Genomic DNA, 18,586 nt, shown 5'->3' with positions numbered 1-18,586 from the left:
TATATTGGTCATTTGTAGCAACATTTGAATTCTTATTCGTTAAAGGCTATATAATATTTTTAGTGTATATTTATGTGAAACTACATGATTTAATATGCAAATATAAATTTTGTATAAGAAATAGGTGTTTTATTTTAAAGAACTGGATCTTTTGGATACCGCCGTATTTTTGGGTATAAAATTAGATTCTAAGCTTCAATGGGGTCCACATATAGCTAATTTATCGAACAGACTTAGTTCTGCAGCCTACGCTGTTAAAAAAATTAGACATCTCGCTAATGTAGAAACAGCTAAGTTGGTATTCTTCAGTTACTTCTACAGCGTCTACATGTCTTACTTCTGGTATACTGCTGTGGGGAAGTGCTGCAGATGTTGATTCTGTTTTTGTGCTGCAGAAGAGAGCTGTTTGAGCAATTTACAATATGAGTCCCCGAGAATCGCTTAGATATATGTTTAAAAAACATGTATATTGAGTCACACGTCAATATATCTATTAAAACTTAATGTACGTACATAAAAATATTGTTGATTCTAAAGAAGAAACAGAGATTTCCATAGGTTCAACACTAGAAATATAGATATGCTAGTTTTGCCCACTAGACTGCAAAAAATGAACAATTCTTTTGCCTCAAACTGCATTCGATTCTACAATAAGGTTACAATTTTTTTTAAAGATTTTTTCAAGCACAGCCTATTTTTGGAAAGAGCTACTTTAGAGTCGACAAGACAGCTTGGCATTAGATTCGCGATTATTAATTTTAGTTTTTTTATTCTAATTCGTTTGATCGCTGCCTTAGTTCTTATATGTTTAATATACTATTTTGCAAATTTTACAAAAGACATTTTATTTGTTTTCAAAGTAAAATCAGTAAGTGGAGATCGGCACTCAAAAAATGCTGAAAATACTATTTAGTAACAGAAAAAAAAAGAATTCTTTGGCTACATCAATGCGTAATAAGAATATGAACATATTGGCATTCATAACTCAATTTTCTAAAAATAGTCAATTGAACATACAAGAATTAAGGCAGCGTGATAGGTTTGATTGACTAATTATTGATTTGTACTTTACAGTTATAATTTATTTATTTACTACTATAAGAGATTCGACGAATCCTATATAAAGAATAATAATACTTAAATTATATGAATTTATTATTAGGTGTACAAATAAGTTTTCGTCGTTTTTTATAAAAAAATGGGCGTTTATTGAGAAAGAACTAAACCTTATGTTCTATTGGAAGTATTATCCATCGCTTGCCACTACTTTTTCGGCGGACGAGACATACTCGATTTGCGTAAAGGTAATACCACGAACACACCATGCGTAACTGCCACCTTCATATATGACAGTAAAAATAAAATTTCTAATTTAAATCAACAAAGCGAAAGAACTGCATTTAGATTAAATATATTTTTATATTTTTTTTACAAAATCGCAAAGTTTTTTGTCCTATTGAACATCTTGACAAACGGTTCTCCCGTCGTATTGAACTTACATAGACAATATCACCTTGCCTCGCTTTAGAGATGAGATACGCTGCATTTACCTTACCAATGTGGCGCCCTATGCACCATCAGATGTGGATAAGAGTTTGATGATATACATTAGCCTTTTTTAACACTACTCCAATAAAAATACAGGCATTCAAAGCGCACATTTATCTTCCATTAATTTATTTTATAACAAAATTCCTTCCCTCCTTTAAAGACATTACTGGTTGATTAATAATTTAATTTTAAATGAAGAAACTGAATTTGGTTTTAGCAATTTGACAAAGCTGTTTTTTTTTTTAATATCAATACATAACACATAAATGTAAAACAGTGGTTCCCTGAGCATAAATTGAAAATCTTATTCTTTTTTGCTTGTTTTATTTAGTAATATTTTCACAATTTGTTACAACTAGTTATTATGCACATTTACATACAAAATTATAATTTAAAATTCTATTTAGCTTTCGAGATAAATTTAAATTAGATATAAAACCTAGTACTAATAATCTCTAATCAATACTCTAAATTTCCATCTATGCATATTCTTTTAAATTCACCATCGGAATCGATATCAGTGATACTTTTCTATAAATATCATTATCTTATCGGCGGAAGTGGGTATCGCTGCATCCCTAATCTGAACAACTCCTAATCTCGATTAGTGAGGATCAACGAGGCCCTACTGTGTATGAAAATGAGATCAGAAATGAGTGTTGGCTGCGGAGGATTCTCATCGCCGCATGGCAGCCACTTGTTGTTCGATTTCATCCAAAAGTTGTGCTGACTTGACCATATTTTCATTCTGAAAACCGAGGTGTATCGCAATGAGTTCCATCTTCTTTAAATTTGCCTCTGTATTATCCATACATTGCTCAACCTGGGCAAACTCTCTAGAAGATCGCATCAGTAACTAGAAGAAAAATATGTATTTGTATTTTCAGTAGGAAAAAAAGTTATTAAATTTTGTTTATTTACTTATTTTGACTTATTCAGTTTATTCCGCTTGTGCGGGCCATTTCGCCGGTGGCTGCGACGCGCGCAACATCAAACATAATTCAACGATCGAAGGATAAGTAAGTAATAATTTTGTAAGGCCCTAAAAAGTAGGGCCTTACAAAACATGATAGAATATAAACATACGCACATACATATTTATAATGGCGGCCTCTGTGGTGTAGTGGTCAAGACGTTTGACTCACGCACGGAAGGTTCCGGTTTCGATTCCCGGTGAGAACACAAAAATTAAAAATGTGATTTTTCTCAAGCCTGGGTGCTCTGTGATGTAATTCACCACTGTAATTAGGCCTCCTGGCCTGTTGTAATGCAAAAAAATAAAAAATAATGAATAGAAACATATTAATGAAGTTATTTTCTGGCTATATTGTCCCCGTTATCGCTGAAGACAGGCTCGTAAGCGACCCATTTGTCTTTATTGTGAACCTAGCACTTAGCCAACAAATATCCGGGTACCTAGCTACATTTAATCATTAATTTACAATTTTATTTACATTTAGTCACTAATTTATGTGCGCATCCGGAACATCACTATCTCACTCGCACCCGCTTGGATGTATCACGCTCGCACCCATAGCTACCCATTGAGTTTGTCTGGGCAGGTGTTAGAACTGTCGAAACTGTCCGGCTACTGAGAAGGCATCTTCTAATTGCTACAAAAGTAACATATATAAAATTCAGCTTTTATAAAATAACATAAATACACTTACAATGTATTAAAGTTTAAGGGTGTCGGCGAGGGGTTGCCACGATGATAAGTGTCTGGCAATGGATGACGTGATTTCTAATACTATCCCGAATAATATATAAAAAGAATACGCTTTATAGTTTGAAGATTTTAGGTATTTCTACACTTTGCTACCTGTTACCTGCCAAAGCTGCGATGATCCAAACTTCATAGTAGCCCATCTTTCCTACCCGTGTTGAGGTTGGGGGCATGCGCTGAGAAACTTTCAGCTTTTATAATATGAAGGTCTGGCGGCTACAGGCTCTTAGACTAAGTTAGTGCCTGTCGGTTTACCATTTACAATAGGTTTTTTGCGATTATCTGCAAATCTACGTTGGATGGAACTTACCTCATTTGTCTTCGAACCTCTTTGAATTTGTCTCGTGAGAGAGGCGATATTGTTAACATTTACTTGTACTCGTTCTGCTAAACGAATTTTTGAATCTGCAAATAAACTTCTAGCACTGCTTGAAGACGCTGATGCCATTTTTTTTCTTGAAGTTTCCTTTATTATCAATTAACTCAATGACACCATTACGTTCATTCATTTACTATATTCAGGATTATCAGGATCACTTAAATATTTGTAATATAGTAAATAGTAATCTAGTGTCAGCTTGACTTTTGACAGATAAATATTCTTCTTCTTCTTCGTTTTTTCATGGCCTTTTCACATCTCAACTCGGGTGTTCTGGCCAGTGTCGAGTTTTTTTGTTTTTATTTTATAGATTTACACATGTGTTAGTAATATAATATAATATACAGGTTAGTATGTTGGTATTAAATAACATATTTACAGCTTGACACCATTTATATCTAAATATTTACATAGGATTTTTAATACACGTTTATTGGGTGGGGACAAAAGAGTTAGAGTATGAATAGGGAATGAGATATTAATATCAGAGAGGTCGGATAGGAAATCGGGATAACAATAATTAAACCAAAAAAAATATGGTTTAAATCTTCCTCATCTAGCTGACATTCGCAAATGGCAGTCCCGGACATGGATTCTGAACAAGTGAGAACCATTGCAGCAGAGCTCAATGTGCATTTTGCATATGGAGGATGCCTCAAACTTGTTCAGAATCACTTTGGAAAACCAAGGCTTTTCTGTTACATTTGGTTTCAGTTGGAAAAGATGTCTACCCTTAGCTTGGGAGGAAGCTTCCCAATATTATTGCCATGTGTGAAGTTGCTTCTCCTTCGTCATAACAAGGAGATCACCTAGTCGTAATAAATTACTGCTGGCAGGATCCCCGGAGAGGACTGCCTCCATTGCTAACGCGACAACTTTTCATTCCCGGGAATTCCACAATTGCTAGGGATCCAGGACATAACAATACTCTTATTGGGTGCCTCTGATAAAGAAAGAAGAAATCGAGTTTCCACGCAAAGTTCGTCCACGGGATAAAAGGATGGAGGGGATTTGATTTTTGTAAGGCACTCAAGGAATCCGACAGGTTTAGGAACTTGCTATATTGTGAGCTTAAGGCGTACTTGACAGCTTCTCGGATTGCGGTACATTCTGCGGTAAATATAGATGTATTTTTGTACAATCTGTACAATCTTTTAAAGTTGCTGTCTTCACAATATACAGCCGCACCCGTATGGGTTGGCGAATCTAAATTTGAGACATCTTCTATATGCAAAATGCGCATTGGACATTGTTGCAATAGTTCTCATTTGTTTAAAATCCATGTTTGGGACTCTGCCATGTGCGACTGTCAGCTTGAGGAGGAAGATCTGAATCATGTTTTCTTTGGATGCCCCATAAATGATTGTTATCCTGAGTTTCTATCTGACCTCTCCAAAATCAGCGTCCCATTCCCCACTAATATTTTAACTCTCTTGTCCCCCCCAATAAACAAATATTTAAAATTTTATGTAAATATGTAGTTATAAATAGAATTCAGTTGTAAATAAGTTATAAAGTATGTAAAGTGTATGTTATATAAATACTCATACACTAACTTGTATGTATAGTACTAACACATGTGTAAATATTTCAATAAGATAACTTAAACTTGACACTGGCTAGAACACCCCAGATAGGGGTGAAAAAAGCCAAAGAAGAAGAAGAAGAAGAAGAACCTGATATCTGTAGTCTGTGCTGTCAAACGAATCTGTGGTCAAACGTCAAACGGTCATACGCAGCTTGGTTTTTAATTTTTATATTATTTTGTTTATTTGGTTTGGAAATGTTAGATTCGGTTCAAAGTGATGTCTATAATAATCTTATATGTCAAGTGCCGTTAAGACTAGCGCCTTATAATCAATTCAATTTTTAATCATATAATATCGTTCTGTCAGTTACAAGTTGAATATATAGTTGATAGAGTAATGGGTAATGTATATTTTATAGACATTTGGGTTCGGCAAAAGTAAACTGCAAATTACCTTAAATTTTTTGTGTTCATTTGGTTTCTGTTTTAGACTTTTGATAAGCGTAAATATATATTTTTTTAAATATACACTCTGTGCCTAACCTTATTTTTGTGAAGAGAGATACTGTTTACAACTTCCACCATGGCGCTTATTCAATCGTTTGTGTTCCTGGATTTGGAAACCACAGGGTTTCCGTGGCAAGAAAATGGCTACACTAAGATTACGGAGCTCGCAATGGTTGCTGTAAGTCGCCACGCTTTAATCAACACGAGAACCGGATGTTTACCGCGTGTCATGCATAAACTCACTCAGTGTTACAAACCAAACCGTTCCATAAATCCGATCGCTTCAAAAATAACAGGAGTTACGAATCAAGCGTTGGAAAATGAGAGCCCTTTTAACAGCAATTCTGTAATAGGGATAAAGCATTTTCTGGCCCAGCTCCATCCCCCTATTTGTTTCGTTGTTCACAACGGTAATGGTTTCGACTATCCGATTCTTCGCGCCGAGATTGCCGACACTAAGATAAAATTTCCCCAAGACATCATGTGCGTAGACTCGCTTCTAATGTTCAAAGCGTTATTAAAACAGAGGCCCGTGGAAATGAAGAAACCGGATTTGTTATTCGATGACAAAACCACAGCCAAATGGAATTTGGATATTGACGAATCAGATCTCGTCGAGATTCAATTATTAGAAAGAGAGCATTCTGAATCCGATGTATCTAATGTTTTCTCCATCAGTTCTCCCGAAAATACTCCCGAGAAAAGAAAATACCCCGTCGATTCTTCTGCGAAGAATTTTCTGGTACGTCAGAGTGAAAAATTGAAAAAGAGGCCCGTGGAAATGAAGAAACCGGATTTGTTATTCGATGACAAAACCACAGCCGACTGGAATTTGGATATTGACGAATCAGATCTCGTCGAGATTCAATTATTAGAAAGAGAGCATTCTGAATCCGATGTATCGAATGTTTTCTCCATCAGTTCTCCCGAAAATACTCCTGAGAAAAGAAAACACCCCGTCGATTCTTCTGCGAAGAATTCTCCGGTACGTCAGAGTGCGAACAAAATCACGGCGGTGAATGGACGAATTGGCTTCAAACTAACAGATTTGTACGAGAGGTTGCTGGGCCATCCTGCCGTGGACGCACACAGAGCCGAGAGTGACTGCTTGTTATTGCTGGAGTGTTCTATGGCCGTGGCTCAAGACGCCGTGGGATGGTGCGACGCACACTGCGAACTATTCTCCGACATTATGCGGATGGAAAAAGGAAAGAAATTTCCTCGTCATGCAGCCAAAAAGAGACTGCAATTCGACGCTTCAAATATTGCAATTTTATCAAGTGACTAGATTGATTTAATGATTTAATTAATTTAATTTCTGATGCTTTTATTTGGTGACTGGGCGATTCCTCCATTGTCGATGTATCTATTATCTGCATTCTAATCGGAGCCGGCCGGACCTTCCATAGGTTATGTTGGCACAAAAAACCGGACACTTCCTCACAAGGAAAGAGAATAACATGCTCGTAACAATTTACAAGCTTGAATATTCCCTTTCCTTTTCAGTAAGTGACGGAGTGCTAGTACCGCTTAGATCTGATGCTGATTCTAATGAATTTATTATCAAGTTGATTCGTTTATAATTATCACTAGGTATTAAGTTGGAGTAATTCTGTCTGTCCATTAAGGTCCAGTAAAAAAAAAACATCCTTAAAAAGTAATATTTTCATTTAAATCTATTCGGGATTTGAACCCGAGACGTGATGCAATTACCCAATGTGCTAACCACTTGACCTACATCCCTACATGACAATGTATATAACGTACCACTTTTTTTATAACCATACTTATTTTGATGCATTATTATGTGATATTTAGTACATTGTGAGAAAAAGGTGTAGTTTTTTATAATTTTTTTTATTAGGAAGGCCAACAAACAACATACCAATAGGAGCTACGTAAACTACTGTATGTTGAAAACCTCAGCTTTTCAGGACAGCCGATTGAAGACATTTAAAAGAACTGATCATAGACATAACTTTCTTAAGTCATATAATTCACATGAAATTTACCAAATATAATCTTTAATTCATATAAGATTCTTTAAAATTATAGGAAAGGTTAATTTTGTCTTTAATCAGCTCTTCTGAAAAGTTGTATTCAACATATGATAGTTAACGTATCTGGCATTAATACATTTAAGTAGGAACTTTAATAATAACCTTTTTTGCATGTAAATGAATAACTCTTTTTTATTACAATATTTGAGTTTGTCCAAATGTTTGTAGACAAAATACTGGATTTCACCCCCTCGGGAGTCGTTAAGATTAACAAATTACAACAGGGATGGAGAATACTTAAAATAAGGGAATACGGAAGTCTAGGCATTAACAGGGCTTATGACCTGTCATTGGCTGGTTTAAGTGGCCACTTTACACACTGTGTAACATTCACCATTTTGCCTATGTTTGAACATCCATATTTCTTCAGTTCTTCCATTTGTTGATTTAAGTGAAGTTGAAGAGCTGAAGCCTTTATTGTTGTGAAGAGATTCATCAGACTGAATTATTTCACATACTAGGCAACGCCTGAAAACAATTTTTCAATTTTTAAACTTCTTCTTGGACCAGTAAGTAGGCTTCATTACAAAAAAAAAAAAAAAAAAAAAAAAAAAAAAAAAAAAAAAATTGAAAAATTGTTTTCAGGCGTTGCCTAGTATGTGAAATAATTCAGTCTGATGAATCTCTTCACAACAATAAAGGCTTCAGCTCTTCAACTTCACTTAAATCAACAAATGGAAGAACTGAAGAAATATGGATGTTCAAACATAGGCAAAATGGTGAATGTTACACAGTGTGTAAAGTGGCCACTTAAACCAGCCAATGACAGGTCATAAGCCCTGTTAATGCCTAGACTTCCGTATTCCCTTATTTTAAGTATTCTCCATCCCTGTTGTAATTTGTTAAACTCTTTTTTAAATTTCACTGTGTTCAATAAAATATGGTCATTTCTGCTATTCATAATATTAATTTCATTACTTTACGGTTTATCAAAATATGATGATTTGTTTCTGAATCGAATTTTAAAAAATTGACGTTTTATCTTGATCTCATGAAAAAATAGATTTGACATTATTTACCTCTAGTCTAATATAAATCAAAATGTTTTCATTGCAATTTTGTTTTATTTCTTTCTTTACAAAAATTGTAGTAGTTTTTTAGTCCTTTATTATTTTTATTATATTTTTACATGAAAATGTCCATATGTATACTAAGGTAGTCTTAAAAACATAATTTGGTGTATTTTTTACTGATTTAATTAAGTATATAATTACTTATAATTGTGCATGTTTTTATAATTAAATATTTTATACTTATTGAGTATAGGTTTTTTAACTTTTGTTTGTGAACACTCGACTAACTTATTACTCAGCTCAATGTAATTTTTTTATTGAAATCATTGTTAGTTTTCTAGAATTCCATTTCTCCGTGCACTTTGTAGCTGTGAGGTAAAGTTAGCTTCTGTGTGTAAATGTCATAAATTTTCATGCTATAAATAGGGTGTAGAATGCCAACCGTCCATGCGCTCTGTAGCTGCAGGTCGTGATGTAATCTAGCTCTTGTTTCTTAACGATTTAAAAAAATTATTATAAACACCATAAGATCTATTTTAAAATAATGTAAACGGGGGCTAGTTGTCGATGCGCTCTGTAGCTGCAAGACGTTCTGTAACGCAGCTCCTATCTTTTATTAAATGCTATCATAATGGGAAACGAGGAACTAAAACCCTTAACACATGCGCTATGTAGCTGCAAGAGGTGTTGGGATACTTGTTGTACAGCGCCCTTGAAGTGATTTTCACAAAAATGGTGCTACATAAATTGTCCGTAATAATAATATCAGAAGTTATTCAATATTATTTCTTAAAATTGTTGTTCTGTATGATAGTGATTTAATTTGAACCCAAAGTTTTTTACAGCTTTCCGCAGAAGTTGTATCAGAGCTGTAATAAAAAATAATGTATATAATTTATAATATATTTAAATTGTGTTAAAAGTGCTTAGTGAGGAAATTCAGTGGTTTTTTTTTAATAACTAAGCCAAAAAAAAATTAAATTTTTATGTTTTATAAATATTATCAGCGCTATGATTTTTTAAAGATTTGTAATTTTGATATTACTCTGCCTGTGACGTCACAAGTTCTAGTCAGTGAGTTCTGCTGATTTGTGAGTTTGCTTTTCGGAAACCACAAATCTATCACAACACTATCATTGGCTGATTTTTAGGAAATCGTGACGTAGTTCAAATTAGTTAAAAAAAATTGTACCACTTTTTTATAACCATACTTATTTTGACGTATTATTATGTGAAATTTAGTACATTGTGAGTAAAATGTATAGTTTTTAATATTTTTTTTATTAGAAAGGCCAACTAACAATATACCAATAGGAGCTATGTAACCTACTGTATGTTGAAAACATTAGTTTTTCAGGACAGCCGATTGAAGACATTTAAAAGAGCTGATTATAGACATTACTTTCTTTAGTCATATGATTCACATGAAATTTACCAAATATAGTTTTTGAAGCTTACTAAGCTTACTAATACCATATTAGATTTGAAAGGTAGCGAAAGAGAGAGATAATTCGAGGCAGTGAGACAGGTGGCCGACTCACTCCGGCCAACTAGACCTACCTCTTAATCTGAGCATGGACTCTTCTCAGGGTGGGGATACTCTCTGGAAATCGAGGGTCGCTCCTCCTGCAGTGGTCATCACCCTATATTAACGGACGGGAGTCTACACAACGGATTGAGGCACCTGATTTTACTTTAGACACAGAATTTAATCACGAGTGAAAGGCACAGGACATTGAAATATACAATTAATAAATGACAGTTTAGGTTACATGACGGAATGGTTCATTACAGAAGAATGTGACTCCTGAACTTCTCTTCCTACCGGGGGACTCCTACACGTCCACCTTGGCAGGGGAATACATAATATCCCGGGGACGGGACTACTTTTGTTAGTGGAGTATATAATTTTTTCAACCTTTCTAGATTTGTTGTCCACCCAAAAACCGTGCGCGAGGCTTTAGGCATACATATTATATCCTTTATCTATGGATTTAGGTACCTGCTGTTGTGTCATAAAAATTGACAACTGTTCAAAATTTCATAAATAAACCATTTTTAGATTGAAATTTTATTAAACGGGAAAATGTTTAAAATTCGGTAGAATTTCCATCAAATTCGGTAGATTACTCCCAAAATCGGTAGGGTTGGCAACGCTATGCGCAAGAGTGATCTTTGCTACATTTGTTCAAAGTATTTTATTGGCATGCTTGTTTTTTAATAAAATTTCGATTCTATATTTATATCTCAAAATGATTTTTAATACAAGGAAACTTATCCCCCATGTAAAAAGAGGTTCCACATTAATAGTGTTATTTTTTTATCACATGTACATCGTTTTTAAATATGTAATAAATTAATTATTGTTTTTAACTTTTAAATATACCTTACTGAATAATGTGTTTTTCTGTTTTTTAATTAAAAAAATATTTTTTTAATTATTGTGTTTTTATTTTCAACGTTTGAGAAATAATTTATTTATTGGGGACTTGCATTGGTATTTACATTTTACAATAGAGATGAAGAAAGATAGGGCTTGCACTGATTGGCAGAATAATTATATGGATGGTTATAATAAAAATGTTAGAAAATAGATATGTGTAGGTATATAATAATGAAATACAGTATTGTGTTATTAATTATTCATTTATTTTTATAAAAGTATTTTTAATGTTACAGTTTTAATTCACAATGTCAGGAAAAGTATTTACAAAAGTTCTTATGTTGACATAATTGATTTAAATCGAACCTTTTAGATGTCTTTGACATGTTTATATTGTAATATAGCACCATTAAAAAGCTTACATAAGTATAAATAGTAATAAAAAAACACCATTACGAGTTTGACTCAAAATGGTTGAAAATTAAAGTAAATTAAAATAACATTGAAACATTTCAATAGACATTTGAAATTTAGTCTTTACTGACTATTTCATTTCGCAATGGAATATTAATTTGTTTGGTATTTATACAGACTGAATATTAATTTCGTAAAACTGTTCACAATAAATGCTGTAAAAGTTAAACAAAAAAATCCAGTAAGATAGAATAGTTAATATTAACAAAATAGTTATAAAAACAAATAAGATAACTTAAAATATAATGTTAAGGCACTTGGTTGTTACAATTTTATAAGTTGGCATTTATTTTGAATGTAAATTTTATTATTAAATATGGCTTTTGGTTATTAGTATGTATAATTACATTTTTATCATAATCCGTATTATCAATGAATAATTGTTGACATTTAGGAATTTGATAATGTAGCTACATTACATTTATCTTATCAATATTTTAATGTGGTATTTTTTGTTATATCTAAATTATACAATTGACTTTAAATTTTTAGAAATGGTCAGAATACAGTTTTGACATTGCTTTTACAATAATTGTTTTAATATCATATTAATAGTCAAAAATCGAATATTTTTTTCTAGTTACAATCAATCTCATCCAAATGTTTTTCTCTCCTAGTATTTCTACACGTACCAGTATTAGCTCATTTCAGAACCCTTTTCTTTATATGCTTTATTCTAAACAAAATCAGTATTAAATTTAAAAGTCTCTTTTCAGAGTGTAATTAACAAAACTGTGTAAATTCTGATCATTGATCATTAATTGATAAACTAAAATTGGTAGCTGTGGCAACAATTTGACATTGTTGTTTGCAAATTTACACTGGTACAGTATTTTTTAATAAAGTCTGTTAGTACTCTCCGTTTTTTTACTCTTTTTTGTTATTTTAAACCAGCCGGCTGATTTGTTTGGGTCTTTCGGCATTGAAATAGAGCGAGATAATCTTTCTCTCTCTACGGACGTTCTTTTCATTCCTTTTTGGGGCGAATCTCGCTCGAGAATGTCGTTAGATAAGCTTTTTTTATATTCTCTCGATCGTAGATCATTTCTGCTCTTTGATAGCGTTCCTATATTATTATGGCTGACATTTTCTTTGCTGCTGTCATTTGTGGACCTCGATTTCCCTTCTGATTTCCTTAATGTCGACGTCCCGTTAGCATTCGGAGATTTTACATTTGAATTTGGTTGTCTCGATAAAGTCGAGGTTTGCATAGATCTTTCTTCACTCGGACGAACATCATACTTCGAGCTCGTCAAATTCCTCGTTGATGCAGATTTACCTTTGCCAAACAGAAACCCAGATTCTTTTTTTGGTGGTTGCTTGGGTGCTACTTTTTCTGATCTTTTAAGAGTAGATTGCTGGTTTTGCGAGTAGTTAATGTCGTATCCTTCTTTGTAGAACCTGGGTTTCCACGGTGCGAGAACTGAGAACGACCGAGAAACAGTTTTGGTTTGTGGCTGAAGCCTCGAGGAGTTGATTGAAGATACATCATCTCTCGATCTTCCCCGGGATACGCGACCAGTAACTGGTATATCACCAACTGAAAAAACAATAGTGTAAAGCTTATAAAGGTACCTGTATATATATTTGTAATTTGGAAGCAAGTAAATCAATTAGAGATAAATTTATGTTGATGAATTCTTATCGACCTTTTCAAGTTTCTTCATAAATAAACTTTGAAATGTTTGAATGGATAATCCATCAATTTCCACTATCAAAATAATTGGATTTTTTTACTTCAGTTTATAATTCCTTAATAAATGCATTTTAAGGCGTAAATTTTATTTAGGCGCATTTAAAGTGAAATACACTTGTGTTATTTTAAGTCTTATAAGTCAAATATGTATATTAAAAAAAATATACTATTGAAGCACCGAAGTTTCCATTATAACTGAATTTGAATCGGGTTGTGGTCCCGTGGTTAATATCACAGACTCATGAATCAGAGGTCCGAGGTTCAAACCCTGGTCTACCACAACCTGATTCCTGTCATCTTTGAATTGCATTCCATTGCAGTGAACATTGAAAATGGCCTCTAAAATTGAAACATTAGGGTAAATCATATATCATTTTTTAAAAACTACTTAAAAAAACAATGGAATCATCAAAGAATGAAGATTACTCCAGAAACCGCATACGCGCATTAAACAGAAGGCAACTAAACTACTCATAAAAGAGTAGTTTTACGTTTTGACCTATTCGTTTCTTTGTAGATGTCGCTCAGTACGCAACTCCCGATTTGAATTTTACTATGCCGTGTTGTGTCATTTTAAAGTGTAGAAATACTGCTGGGATCTTAAAGAAAAAGGATGGGATCATATTTCATATGTAGCAAACGCATAACTTAAAAATTGAATTATTTTTCCATCTGTCAGATTGCCGAAGCAAACAAAATGGACATTTCGTTTGTGTTGTCAGGGTAGTAATTTTTTATACCCCACTTTGCTCATCTAATTAAATAACTAATAAAAATTGAACCTTGGATTAAACAACACCGTGTTGGACATTTGACCGACATCTTTAAAACATAAAATATTATTTAACATGGCTTTAAAATATCCGTATTATGCAAATAAAATTTGTTTTATATTTAAGTTTAAAGTTCACTAATTAAATTACTTTTATTGAATGACCATTTACTTCTCTACTCTGTCGTGTCAATCAATATTTCCGCGTGTACAAAAAAATTTTAGAGAAATTTGAAAAACATTTGTGTTATGATTGTATATTAAGCGATCTGGCAACATAACGCGGCGACTTCGCGCATGCGCTCGGCGAAAGTGGCGCAAAGTGGGGTTTTTGGACACAGTCCGATGTATTCAAATATGATTCTACGCTCCTTCTGGACTATTCTTAATTATATGGGAATCATAATGAGTCTACATCTCAGAGTAATAATGCGTAAAACATAGAGAGACGCCCTATCACTTTGTTTCATAGAACGCAAGCGATGTTGGTTTGTTAGTTAGCAACCAATTGGCGGCCATTTTGTTTTATTTGACAACATAAATATAATGGTTCGAGATCCTCAGAGTAATAATGCGTAACATAGAGAGGAGCCCAAACGTAGGAAAACCATTCTATGACTATTGGATATTAAGTTAGCCATAGTTCGCATAATAATACATACTTTCTAATTTAGAGTTATCAAGCTATAATTTCAGATTTGATTCTCTGCTATGACTATAATAGCTACAATATTTGTCAACACCAATTTATTATTAGAATATTACCTGTTGGAGCATGAAGATAGACAACACTCCGTTGTGACTGCAGACTGGACTCTCCTTCAGTGCTGCTTCCAGCTGGACTACCAGCCAACGGCGCTCGGCGTCTTCTAGACCTAAAAACATTCAATATTTCAAAATTCATTAGGTAATTTACTTGCTTTGAAGTTCTATTAAAATTTTTATGAAGATTGAAATTAAATCATTCATTACTATGGTGCATAGGGCACTGCATTGGTATATGTGTTTAAAAACGAAATACATAAATAGTTTTTTAATTTCACCTTATTATTAAGAGAAAGATGACCTAATGAAGAAGTTTAGCAGTTTTAATTTTTTAAAGTAGTATCCAAACTAAGGCAAAATAATAAAAATATTATTATTATTATAAAAAAAATATTAAAGCTAAGATTTTTTTAAAGTATTGTAATTTTGAAATTACTAGTAATTACATCATGGTACCTGTCAAAAAAAACTAAATGTCGAAAAACATGGTTACCCAGAAACAGAAATCTATCACAACAGAAGCACAACTGACTTCGAAAATATCAATACCCTTAAAGCTCTCTTTTGTTCCCTAGTTTGCCCGCACCTAGAGTATTCCTCTGTTATCTGGTCTCCATATTATGATGTTCATATGAAGAATATTGAATCAGTTTAACATTGATTTTTGAGAAGGATAGGCTGGAGGTTGGGCTTATCCAGAGACCAATATACGTTAACATAATAAGCTTAATTTAAATATGTCTTCTCTTCAAGACCGTCGAAATAAATCCGACCTTCTAGTCCTATTTAAAATTCTCAACTCACTCTTTGATGCGCCTGAACTACTGACATAACAACAATAAAATTAAATATCCCAACTAGAAACATCAGACAAATCTTACTCTTTCATACCGATAACAACCATAGAACTAACTATGGTTTTCATTCCCCTATGCCCAGAATTCTAAAGTCTGCCAACCTACATACCAGTCTTGATTTCTTTGATAACAAGTAGTCTTCTTTCAAACGATCAAATAATCAAATTCAATTATAAACACCTCTCTCCCGCTTCCGCTCCCACCAAGTCTACTATATACCATTGTGTCTTTCTACTTCCCTTTATAATAATTTTCTATGTATACATATGTCCTTAAAAATGCCCATTGGTCGTATATATAAATAAATAAACACATAACAACATTATAATTAATTTATTGCGTATGCAGACAATTGGTATAGTTCCATATTTAATTTGGTAATGTATCCAAAATTGAATCCAAAATTAAACAGCAATTATTTTTAGTATTTAAGGAAACTTGTGAAATATTTCAGTACGTTTGAAAATGTCCTAACAAGACGAAACGCGTTACAATATACCCTCTTGTTATTTAAAAAATTTATTATTTAAAAAAATAAAGTAGAATTAAAATCAAATAAACTTGTTTTATTTTGGATACATTACCTAACGTTATAATTGATTGGTTATTGTTCACATGAACCTGTGTGGTGTTTCTAAGTACAGTGAAACCTCTATCTATCGTCCCTCGAATAATCGTTTTCCCGGATGTGTCGTTTATTTCTTCCAACTCCGAAATAATTTTATATAAAACATACAAAAATTGATCGCATCGATCGTTTCTCTATCCACCATTTTACCGCATTCATCGTTTGAATTACGATGCGTATTTCACATATTTTAATATTTAGTTTATGTTCTAATGCGCAGAACGTTCGAAAGAGAAAGAGAGATATAATGACAATTAGAAGAAGTAAAAGTTTCTTGAGATAATTGGCTAAGACTTGATACACAGTCGAATTTCAACAATTTTGTTACATTTGACGACAATATCCCAACGTGTGGGATAGAAACTATCGAAAGCTTGTGTGACTCAAGGTTGAAGGAGACAGCTGAAGAGGCCGATATTGATGAAGAGGAGCCGCCGCCTGTACCTTCATTTTCAGAAGCATGCACTATCTTCGAAAGATTAAAAACATTCTACTACTCACATTCAATAACTGATGCCGAAAAAAATATTATTTGCAAAGAGAAAATATAATGTTGACTTACGGGAACAAAACAGTAAAAAAACAAATGTCGATGAAAGATTATTTCCAATGCAATAAACTTTAAATTTTTTTTTGTTTTTGTCTTGCTTACTAATTTTATTAAAATACATTTATTAACACCTGAAACTTGTATCTTTTTTAGAATTTCAACCTGAAAATGGTAATGCAGATTGGCAGGGCGGTATCTTTACCCGATCTTATCTCCTTGTGTATTGACCTCTTATTCCCGCATTCATTGTTTTCCCGCATTCATAGTTTATTTCAATAAGTCCCTTTAAAAACGATAGAGGTTTCACTGTAGTTCATTTTGATTAATTTTTTCATACATTTTTGAGAAACTCCGCCGTACAATTAAATGCTCTAAGTTTTACAGCGTGTATGAAATAATTTTTTAATTCCAATTTTCCATAGCACTGAACTTCTTCATCGTTCTACAAATTATTGCCTCTAAAATTGTTTTTGAAACGAGCATCGATAAAATAGAATCATAACTCAAAAAAGCAGAATTTCCCGGAGACCCTAAAAACTAAAAAAATGTGTGTTATTAAAAAAACATATTGTTTTTCATTTTGTCCTTTAAAGCAATACTGATGTGCCATAATATTTGGACTTGTCTTAAAAAATGGTATTTCATTTATCAAAGGAGATCTTGAGTAAAGAGTAAAGAGTAAAGAAAATGGAGCAAAGAGTAAAGAAAATAGTTAAAATATGACAGTTTGAGAATGGCGGTGTCAAAATAAGTTTTAACCTGATGATCCAAAGGTGACCCGACCCGTAAAATAGTTAAATCGTAAAGCTACAATTATTATTTTTTTAGCATTTGCAGGTTTTTCCATAATTCTGTATATTTAACTCAACATCAGACTTTTTTGAGTTATTTTATCGGAGGTGCATACGTAGATTGAATTTACCTTATGTCATTTCTGCTTCCCGTCAACTCCTGCCTGCTCCCTCTAACATCATGTTTACTGGAGTGGATCTCGGGCGTATTTCTATCGTCGATTAAATCTCCACGACTTCCACCATACCCATTCTTCAGCACGGCGCTCTTGCTAGTCTTAGACCCGCTATGGCTTCGAGACCTTCGCTTTTCTCTGCACGGGCTCATCGGCGGTTTCTTCAAAGTCCCATCGTCCCTTTCCTTGTAAGACCTATCTTTGTCCCTAAATTGGCTCTCGTCTTCAGAGTTGCTGTGGATTTCGGAGATGTTGTGCAAATCCCTTCGGCCATTGTTGTACTTTTCTCTGTTGTAACTGTTGGCGAGGAGATTGTGACGAGAATCAAATGACGGATTTCCATTTTGCAAATTAGTCATTGAAGAGCTGCGGTGCTTGCTCTCAGGTTTGACAGATCTATCGAGTGCGTGTACAGAGCTTGACAACACTTTTCCCGATCTTGTTAATGTCGATTTTCCATTTACTTCTTGAGACCTTTTCCTGAGAGTGTTGGTTTTCGATCCACTGCCATTCGATTCTTGATCTGTATCGCCAAAGAAACGCAAGTTCTTTGTGGGGGCTTTGGACCCAGACATGTAACGCTTTGGAGATATGTTAGAATCTTCTTCAGTAGTTGTTAAAATGCTTTCCTTCTCGATCTGTAAACATTGATAACATACTATTAGATTACTCATTTTTAAGCTATGGCATGCATATCAATAAATTCTTTTAAAAATACTGTGTATTTCAA

The 18,586-nt window shown here is 33.4% G+C and overlaps 3 protein-coding genes across 3 annotated transcripts in view; 1 reads left to right on the top strand and 2 right to left on the bottom strand.

Moving 5' to 3' along the window:
• Nucleotides 1–2,098: 2,098 nt before the first annotated feature.
• BORCS7 (BLOC-1 related complex subunit 7) lies at nt 2,099–3,868 on the bottom strand. Its single transcript, XM_088232789.1, has 2 exons — nt 3,588–3,868; nt 2,099–2,407 (listed from the first exon to the last, which is right to left on the bottom strand). The coding sequence occupies exons 1-2, from the start codon at nt 3,723–3,725 to the stop codon at nt 2,228–2,230; spliced, it is 318 nt and encodes a 105-aa protein (XP_088088915.1). The 5' UTR covers nt 3,726–3,868; the 3' UTR covers nt 2,099–2,227.
• A 1,486-nt stretch (nt 3,869–5,354) lies between these two features.
• Nucleotides 5,355–7,330, top strand: LOC148277518 (uncharacterized). Its single transcript, XM_088232788.1, has one exon. The coding sequence runs from the start codon at nt 5,768–5,770 to the stop codon at nt 6,977–6,979; it is 1,212 nt and encodes a 403-aa protein (XP_088088914.1). The 5' UTR covers nt 5,355–5,767; the 3' UTR covers nt 6,980–7,330.
• Nucleotides 7,331–11,391: 4,061 nt separating this feature from the next.
• Nucleotides 11,392–18,586, bottom strand: part of blo (bloated) — a 107,988-nt gene continuing 100,793 nt past the window's right edge. Inside the window, exons 7-9 of the mRNA XM_088232784.1 lie at nt 17,812–18,494; nt 14,855–14,964; nt 11,392–13,161 (exon numbers count right to left, since the gene is read on the bottom strand). Of these exons, the coding sequence (XP_088088910.1) occupies nt 12,458–13,161; nt 14,855–14,964; nt 17,812–18,494 (1,497 nt within the window). The 3' untranslated portion in view covers nt 11,392–12,457. The remainder of the gene's footprint in view (nt 13,162–14,854; nt 14,965–17,811; nt 18,495–18,586) is intronic.

Source organism: Micrasema longulum, unplaced genomic scaffold (genome assembly GCF_059751315.1).
Source record: "Micrasema longulum isolate JH-2025_06_02 unplaced genomic scaffold, ASM5975131v1 h1tg001019l, whole genome shotgun sequence".
NCBI classification, from domain to species: Eukaryota; Metazoa; Arthropoda; class Insecta; order Trichoptera; family Brachycentridae; genus Micrasema; species Micrasema longulum.
Note: the sequence above shows the minus strand (reverse complement) of the source record. Positions and strands in the feature narration are given on the sequence as shown.

Coding starts and splice junctions, on each gene's coding strand:
- BORCS7 (XM_088232789.1), bottom strand. CDS start 3,725: ATGGCATCAGCGTCTTCAAGCAGTGCTAGAAGTTTATTTGCAGATTCA. Junction 2,408..3,587: donor GAGGTTCGAAGACAAATGAG/GTAAGTTCCATC, acceptor TTTTTCTTCTAG/TTACTGATGCGATCTTCTAG.
- LOC148277518 (XM_088232788.1), top strand. CDS start 5,768: ATGGCGCTTATTCAATCGTTTGTGTTCCTGGATTTGGAAACCACAGGG.